A 9,390-nucleotide genomic window follows, 5' to 3' on the forward strand; every position below is an offset into this window, starting at 1 on the left:
CCCTCCGCTCCTTCATTGTGTAAATCTCCTGCAGCTTTTGCCAAGCGCCCGGCGTATGACTCACGCTCTCCTGTGCCTCCTTTCAGGTGGCGTGTCTCTGGGCATCAACGCGAACGGAGAGCGGCTCAAACACTGGTTCGACTGCCTCAAAAACAAGGACAAGAAAATTGAGCGCTGGCACACGTTGACCAATGAGTTACCTGGTTCATTAAATGACTGAAGACCCGCATCCTGTCATCAACCTGTTGGCCCCGCCCCCTCCCTGGCTGCACCAGATAGGACTCCTGCCTTCATCTCCTAACCCCTGCTCTTCTTCTCTGGATTTTCCTCATGTTGTGACCTGCGACACCTCTTTGGGGATAGATTTCCTCTCGACAGGGCTCATTTAAATTATCCAGAACCGTTTATTTGTGTTCCTCTTTCTCACGTCACACAGGGGTCGCACCGCTGCTCATCTCCTTTTCCTTTAAGAGGAATTCAATCGACGCATCACTGCGATTGTAGAGTTTAAGCTTCAGAATTGGGATTTCTTGCATGATCAGTGAAGGTAAAAGGAGCGAAGGCGACATGAGGTCTTTGACAGCAGCTAAATGATTTAGCAGTGATTCAGCGGTCCCTGAAACAGCACAAACAAAGCCTTCATACTGTCATCGTGGTGGTAACAGAGTGGAGAATCTAACAAAGGATGTAGCTGAATTTCATACTGTTGGAGTTAAGTGGAGTAGTTCTCATCTTCTTAAGTAAACCTTCAGATTTGGTCTGCTTGGTGTTGCACTTTAATAGAGATGTAAGTGTTTGGTAGCATGTAGCTCCTGGCGAAGTGGCTCCCACACAACTACAAGTAGTTTGTTTCAGAAATCTGGAGTTTTTTCCTGTAGTTTGAGTCATTTGGGCAGGTGAGAACAGTAACACTGAAACACAGATGCTCCTTAACAAAGTGTGAAAGTTAAGGCCTCAGTGCGCTTCAAACAACCTGCTGTCTGACAGACGTCCAGTGGATTCAGCGCGTTGTGTTCAAAGACCTGGAGGGGTTGCAGGAAAGAAGGCACAGAGGGAGACGGTCATGGTGGCCTGATGGTGGGTTGGAACCCAAACCTTCACCACAGAGATAACAGTCTCCTCCAAATGGAGGCATCAGATCAGAAAAAGTCTGTGATCTGTTCACATATATATCCCCTAAAGTCTTTTGGTTTGTTCTGGAGCAGCACAAACGCTACTGAATGATCATAGAAATATTGTAGGAATACTGAAGGCACAGAGTGTCTCTATGATCCGCTCGCTCTTCTGTGACTCCATGTTCCTACTTGTCACTTTTATCACTGTGACACTACTGCAGAAACAGGCTGTAATATAGTGTAGAACTGAGTATTATAGAGTTTAGAGAGTATTATAGATTGAAACTGACAGAAGGGCGGGACTGAGAGAAAGAGGGACAATTATAAATCCATCTGCAGCTTCAGCACCGTGGATTCGTCGATACACAGCACAGTGAGGCTGCTGATAATTCAGAGCGCTACGCTTTGTCACAACAGTCGTGAGTACAAATACTGTATCAGGAAGTAATCTTGGTTGGACGGGATGCCGCAGCAGAAGTTGTGCCAGGTTCAACTTTTTTACCTCTGTGTCGGGACGTCACCGCCCCAACGGAGTGGGCAGCGTGGACCCCTTCCCACCATCAGACACTGTTAGACCGCGCCTTGTTTGAAGTATACTGAGGCCTTCGGTCCTCCTCCCGCTGAACTGCAGTGCGGTTTGTCTGGAAAGGAGAAAGTATGTAAAGTCTAAGGTTTAATGGCTGTAAGGAGACGGATGCTGGAAGTCGAGAGCCATAACTTCCTCTTAGAGGATTTCAGGATGACTGATGCTCCTCTGTGAGCTGGCAGGATGACAAGTTACCCAATTTCTGTCCAAAAAGCAAAGTCAACATCACCGAAACTCCTCGTGCTCATGACGTTCCACCCACCGATCCCTCGTGCGTCTCTACAGATCAATATGAGACATGTGTCATGACGCCACCTGCTTAGATTACTCACTGATTCCAGTGCGACCCCGAGCCGACAGAGCTGCCGCGTTCTGCGGTGATCCTGATGTCAGAGCTTCAGAGGGTTCATCCATCCACACAGCGCCGCAGCGACGGCTCGCTCAATCAAATATGCATTTAGAAATTCAAGAGAAACTGGAGGCGAGTGATGGGAGCGAGGCCGCGGCACGAGCATCGCGTCAAAGGTCGTCAGGATTGGGTTCGGGATTGGCTTCCGAACTGTTGGTGATGTCATAGGCCCGCCTCTTTAACGCTGCGTTTATTCTCTCCGCTGTCAGCGGATGGACGAGAGAACAGGCTTCTGCTGTCAGTCAGCAGTGAAGCTCAGACTTCAACTGTTCAACTGTGGGAGCAAGAAGAAAACCAGATATCTGAGAGGAGGGGGCTTTAAAGCTCAGGGCGCGCCGCTGAGCCGTCCGCCTGATGATGATGATGATGATGATGAAGCTCAGTGGGAGACCCGCAGGACTGGGCAGCTCTGTGGTTGTGCGTGCAGCTTATTGTTTACACAAAACGAGTTTCAACAACAACAACAACAAAAAACTCGCTGACGGTGTTTTCAGCCGTAATGTGGCAGAAAACGCGCCTGCTGTTTGTCAAAAGGGCCGAATTTCCACAACAGAAAGTTTACGTCAAATCTAAAAATAATAATAACAGAAGCATGTATTGTTTACAACAGCCTGTGGTCGCTGAAGTTCACGTCTGCTGCTGAAAGGGCGAACCCGCCCCCCTGATCGTGCAGCCGTGGGCGGCTGACGGGGGCTGTTTAATATACTAACCGTGTCTGTGAACTGTTCTGTTGTTGCACCTGTTGAGGGTTTTTTAATGTAAGCAGCTCCTCTATTAATGTACGGAACAGAATGTACGTGTTCACGCCCTCTGAGAACGTGCAGCTTCGTGCTCTGTGTCGTTGATATCGTTCATATGTCGGGTTAAAGCTCTGTATGTGGGCGCACACATCTTGGAACAGAGGTGGTTGGAGCGGCCTGGAGCAGACCACCAGGCCCGCTCAGACACAGACTTTCAGGTTTTCTTTGACTCCCTCTCGCCCGTTGAATTGTTTTTCTTCCTTTTCTGTTCGGTACTTAAGGTCGAGGCCCTCGTGCAGGCCTGGACGCCCACCAGGTCTCAAAACTCCGAACCTGAGTCGCCCTCGTGGCCCAGTGGGCCGGGATGCATGCCATGTATTTGTGACTTTATGAGTTTGATTCCGCACTCTGACCCTCTCTGCATGCCTCCACCTTTCTTGTGAACCCCCGCCGTGCACCGACTGACTGATAGTCCTCGTGTAACGTTCAGGATCCCGTCAGGCTTGCAGCTCAGCTAACGGCTCTTTGTCATCACCTCCTCCTGATTGGCCGGGCATGTTTGTTTTTAGGAGCACGTCGTTCCGTCGGTGTGGCTGACTGTTTTTCCACTGGCGTCGTTTTCACTCACTGATCACAGCTGCTGGATGGTGACAAACAGCCCTGAAGTCCATTTCTTCTCTTATTATTTACCCTCACTGTTGATCTCGTGTTGTTCGGACCTTCACACCACGTTGCGGTCGTTTAGCAGAAGGGTTGATTTGGGGAAACGGTGCCGCGCCTTCACAGCTGGAGAATGAGACGTTTACTGCATCACATCGGCGTTTTCTTTCCGTGTGAAGAGGCTCGTCAGCCGCACAAAGCGGCGGTGAAAGCCTGTCGCATCTCGGTGTTTCACAGCAGTGATCCCTCTGATGAATATGTAACGAATACAACCGGCGTGATTTTGATTTTGTAATCTGTCTGCCTTTGTATGCAAGCTCGATATTATGGAAAAAAAAAACTGCATGCATATGTTCTTGGTTTTGTCATGAGATGACTTTGCCTAATGTTTGATACTGTTTTCTGTATAAAAAAAAACTAAATACACGACTGTGGATGCTCTACGATTACGCTATAAGTCTTTCTTCTGGACAACATTTTGTACCTTTGAACACTATCGCATTGCCTGTTTGGCTGCTGTATTGACTATCTGGAAGCGTGACTTGATGTGAATTAAAATCTCTCCTTTGTTGTTTTGTTTCCTTTTTAACTCTCAGGCACTTGTTGGCATCATTTGGTTTGTTGAGTGAATGACTATAAATGGGAAGGTTACTGTGCCTTCTTTCAATTTCTGTCATTTGTGCTTTTCAGAGATTAATTTAAAAGTGAATTGCTTGATTATTATAATAAATAGTTTAATAACAGTTTGTTGCTGTAAATTTAAATATAAAAAGCACATGCAAATTGACAAAAGAAAAAAGCACTTTAAGAAAAACAGGAAGCTGCTGTTCTGGTTGCAGCACGTTGTGTTTTGCTGTATTAATGCTGTTAAATCGATGAAAATCTTATTTTTTCTGCAGGCTGTGTTAGTTTATAATGAGGAGAGACGTGGTGGAGAGTTGCATCAGTCAGATAAATCATCAAAGTTTGTGTGAGCACAAAGAAAACAGATCAAATCAGTAGTTAAGGTGCGCACAGTGACGTCTGTCCTGCAGCTCAGGTCAGTTTTTGTGTTTGCAGACAGCAGGCGGTTCCTGTCCAATCACTCATACCAGTAATGTCATTTGACTGGGAAGCAACAGGAAGCTGCATGACCGCTGTGTTTCCTGCTCACACGAGGCCTCAGACATCACGCAAGTTTACCGCATGATCAAGTATTTACACATTTTCACAGCTTCTCACATTTCATGCAGCCATTAATGTTCCATCACGCGCACATTCAGACCTCCTCAGCAGATATTCATGATTGTGTTCTAACTCTCTTTCGTTAGTCGTGTTCAGAGCTGCATTGTTCAGGTCTATTGAACAGACAGGTGATTTTTCAAGTAGCGTTCCCCTCGAAGGACGTTAGGAGGCCATTCGAGAAGGTAAAGATCCCCTTTTTGTTTCTTTCAGCAGGCTCCTCTTTTAGAAAAACCCATAAGGCTGCAGAGCTCTGATCCACGCAGGGAACAAAGGAAAATTAATTAGCTGTGTGACTGCCCGTTTCTTTGTGCCCTCGTCGCCTAATTCAGCTCATTATCGGACAAAGAGTCTGAACTCCCTGTCGGGGTGAACGATCCTCTTGATCACATGATCAGTAACAGCAGTCACCTGGGTTTCATGTAACCACCTCACCTGCACTTTAAGCAAGCAAAACTTTATTTATACAGATTCTAGGTGGAAGCACAGTGAGCCACAAAAACAAATCCAGCCAATCAGAGGGACACGGGGCTTCAGAATGAGAGGTTGGAGCGACAGGAAGTCTGGTGAACAAAATGTTAAAACTGATAAACTGCTGATAAATAGCTGATAAACCTGCTGCACACCAACCGCTCAGCACCAAACAGCAGACAAAGTTAGCGACTAGCTAACATAGTGCAGCATTTAGCAGCTGAGAGACATTTTTCCCTCCACACTGGACTTAAATTCATCCATCAGACAGCAGCACTTCATGTCTGCTGGATGTGTAAATGTGCAAACTGTTTGCTAACTTGTTAGCTAACCTCAGGCCACAGCGGTGTGTCTTTTAGGTTCTGCCCTCTAGTGGCCAACAAGCAGATTAATCCAACTTATAAGCAAACAATTATGTTAATTTAAAGATGAAGGTGAAGTCAGACTTTAGGAAGAGGAAAGCTGTTTTAGCCTGTTTGTTATTCATCCTACTTATCATCATCATCATCATCAGAAAGAAGGAAATATTGCTCATCCCTTCATTCGTTGAATCACTGTTTGACAAGATGTTTGTGAAGAAAATAATGTGGAGCAAAAAGCCAAACTTACTCTCGTATTTATCTCGTATTTTTCTTGTGACAGGGGATGGCGTTTTGTCAGACAGCCCGCATTAAAATGATATTTTTTGGGGAATATATACAGAAGTGTGGAGGAGGCCCATTTACTTTCCTGTCAGGAGTACGATTCTGAACTTGTGATTTATGTCTTTGAGCACAACAGAAATGAGAAAATGTGAGCTTTCAGCCATCTATCTAACAAATGGAGAATGCATGAAATGATGAACGAGTGGCTCCGGTGGCTCGTTGAATCCTGCAGCTGAACTCTGAGGAACACATTACAGCCGTCACACAGCGGAGCCGACGGTAAAATACAGAGGAAACGTGAAGCTGGGGTTAATGCCTCCATTTTCTTGACCCTTAGAGATTGTAAGTGCAATATTTCTGCTTAATGAATATGAGTAAATGTCAGAAGGGGTTGCTGAGTGTTAGTGAATGACCTGAAGTGATGATTTCTGCTTTCAAACCGCAGCACAGAGCCCAGAGTGAGCGAAGCGACGCAGCAGAACCGCAGTGGATTTTAAAGAAGGTGACAGGCAGAAATTAAGGGTGTGGTTACTCTTATTATTAGATATTAAATGTTAGATGAGCAGAGCGGCCTCGTGGAAGACAGCTCGGGTAAACATCATCTCTGTGAGCAGCTTTCTTCGTGGGCTGCTTCGCTTCAAAAAGACGTTTTTTAGCCTCTAACTTCATGTCAGATCCTCCCCTCTTCACTTCTGGTTCCCCCAGCAGGACTCGAAGCTCCGTGAGGTGAAATTCTTCTTTTTCCTCTCTTTCTTTTTACATTTCTGTCAGTTAAACTTTAAGGATTAATCTGCACTGTTTTCCCTCTGTCAGTTAAAGCACTGCAGAGCTGAGCCAGTGAGGTCTGAAAGCTCATTATTACCCAAGAGCAGCCATTTGTTTCTAACCTCGAATATCATTCTGAGTGTATGGTATTATAATTTTATTCAGTTCTGCTAATTTTACAACTGCACTTTACACTTGAGACCCTAAAACTAATTTAGGAGCTACTTTCTTTGCCTGTTCTTTATGAAAATCTGAGCACAGTTTTACATCTTTCAGACTGTTGCTAACAGCTGCGGGCCGTCCTTATGTAAGCTGTGGGTTTAGCGGACGGGCCTCGGTCGAGTGTGTTCTTGAGGGTGTACAAAGTCCATTCATCCATGCAGAGCGGTGTTTGCACAGATCACAGCTGTGTGGTCTGGTGGAGGGAGGTACTTTAAGACGTGGGCTGAGCCCTGCCAGCACCCTGGTTGTTCTCAGGATTTCATCTGGGTCACGGGGAAGAGATTAGAGCTTACCCCGTCCTCCATCTTGCATGCCTCCGCCTGAGGCTCTGCTGCCTCTTAAATGACACCCAGCAGCAGCACACAAACTCTCAACACCAGCGCACAGTGCATTCACGGCTTTCACATGATAAAATTTGCAAATTTTTTTCTCAATTTAGCGATGAAAATATCTCACAGCCTCCCACAGATTCATTTCATTTTATTAAGATTGAAACACGTGGCTCTTATAATGCCTGAGCAGAGGCCAGATCTCTGACTCCCAGCACCTGATTTTATTATTTCTGTTAAATGTCTGATGATTCAGACGCTGAGGTAGACTCTGGATAAACGGTACAAAGCCACAGAGCAGCGGAGGATAACAGGTCATTGAATGTGTCATTAAAGTGACTGAAAAGACAGAGAAGTCAATAGGGAGGGCGTAAAGTCTCTCTATCAGACCCCACACAGACGAGCTGACGGATGACAGAAGAGGGGAATATTCCCCAGCATGCATTGTGTCCTTTTATTAAAATCAATCAATCGAGTTCATACCAGGGAGGAACATCTTCACTGGTTCCAGCTTTCAGTGGGAAACCGTCTCAAAGCTGCACCAGTAACCCCAACATCTGGACCACAAATCCGTCTTTAAGGTGCACTTCAGGTTATTTTATGCCAATAACTGCACAGATTGGACTTAATGAGCCATATTACATTTACCTGTGTGCAAACTTCAAATAATCCCTCCTGTACCACCATCAGGCCAAATCTGAGCCCACTTTTTTGCTCATTTACTCTACTTATAAAGTAGTTCTGTAAGCAAACATGAGTCCATCTAATGTCTAAAGTCACTCTCAGCTCAGTTTTCCTCCGCTAATATTATTCAGATATAATTGCTTCCTAATGGGCTGCAGCTAAAACAGCACATTCCTTGTTGCTGTCATGATCAAAGTTGCTCAAAGGTAGACCAGACCTCATTAAGCCTGTGTACAGTGTACTCTGTTTGATCTGATGCTCTCTTTCTTGAGCCTTGAATCTCATATTTTGGTGGTTGCATGGTCATAAAATTGCAAACACAGTTGGTGATGAATCCCAACTAATCCAGGTTTCAGCTTCACTGCAGGATCCTCTGATATAAAGCATCACATAACATGAACTGTGTGTGTTTGTGCTGTTTTCTGAGCCTCATTACGGAGAATTCTTCACTTCTCTTGCTGCCATCAGGGGCCGCCGATGTGTTGGTTCATCCACCTTTGCAGACATTGAGAAAAGTGCTGAGTGAGCTCAAAGCTGCAGTGACTCAGAGTCTGGACGCGGCAGGATATCGGTGGCTTTGAAGCCGTCAGGAACACGGAGGAGGAGATTCTGATCAGAAACTCTTTTCATAGACATGATATTTCCCTCTGATCGTGCGTGTTGAGGGTGAAGCAGGCGACTCAAATGAAGACACTGCACACACACACCTGCTGTGTTCTGAAGGTTTGCAGCTTCATGTATGATTATATGACGTTTCCTCTTGAACATGAGATCAGCATCTGTGACGAACTCTCAGCGGCTTCTCACCTGAGCCGCACATAGATTTTCCCGCCTGTCATCTGCAGCTTGTGCGATTTAAAGACTTTTCAGTAAATCATATATATCATAATGCTGCTGCCAGAGTTTAAAGCTGCTCAGCTGCCCTCATTTCAGTGCGCTTTTATGGACCTAACCTGCACTCCTCAGGCGGAGATCCAGCTCTGTGAATGAGCTTCCACTGGCAGGATTCCCACTTCGGTGGCTGGTTTCATTTTCCAATAAAGATCCAAATATGAGTAAAGTGACGTCAGCATCTGGGAGTCAATGAGCAAAGATCGTCTCCTGCACACAACTGCACGGAATTTCTCCATTAATCCGTCAAACAATATAGAAAGATTTTGATAAGTTGTAGCATTCAATGGCGTCTTAAACAACCTAATGCACAAAAAGTAAATACAGCACAACCCAAGTCTGTAAGCAGCCTCCATCACAGCAGAAAAGGCTGCGGTCTGCTGCTAAAAACACATATTGAATGATCTGTTAGGCTCCAAGTGCAAGCACCGACTGTAATAAGCTGCAGGCAGGATGTGCCACGCTGTCATCAATGCAGCCTCTTAGTGAAATTGATCAATTTTTTTGCTAAATTTGTGAACACTTTCTGGCTTGTTCTGTTCCCATTTCGTGTTCTGTTCCTGTAAGTTTTTGAATAAGCAGCAGAGGAGTCAAACAAGACCACTAGCTCTTGTTTTGCTTTAGCAGCTGGTGCAGCTGTGCAGGTCAGTTTG

The 9,390-nt window shown here is 45.6% G+C and overlaps 1 protein-coding gene across 2 annotated transcripts in view; it reads left to right on the top strand.

The window, feature by feature from the left end:
- Positions 1-4,099, top strand: part of doc2b (double C2-like domains, beta) — a 109,602-nt gene extending 105,503 nt beyond the window's left edge. For both annotated transcript variants that reach the window (XM_076750326.1, XM_076750325.1), the window contains one exon: positions 87-4,099. In XM_076750326.1, coding sequence (XP_076606441.1) covers positions 87-220 — 134 coding nt within the window. In that variant the 3' untranslated portion in view covers positions 221-4,099. The remainder of the gene's footprint in view (positions 1-86) is intronic.
- Positions 4,100-9,390: the final 5,291 nt, after the last annotated feature.

This window comes from Chaetodon auriga, chromosome 15 (genome assembly GCF_051107435.1).
Source record: "Chaetodon auriga isolate fChaAug3 chromosome 15, fChaAug3.hap1, whole genome shotgun sequence".
Classification (NCBI taxonomy): Eukaryota; Metazoa; Chordata; class Actinopteri; order Chaetodontiformes; family Chaetodontidae; genus Chaetodon; species Chaetodon auriga.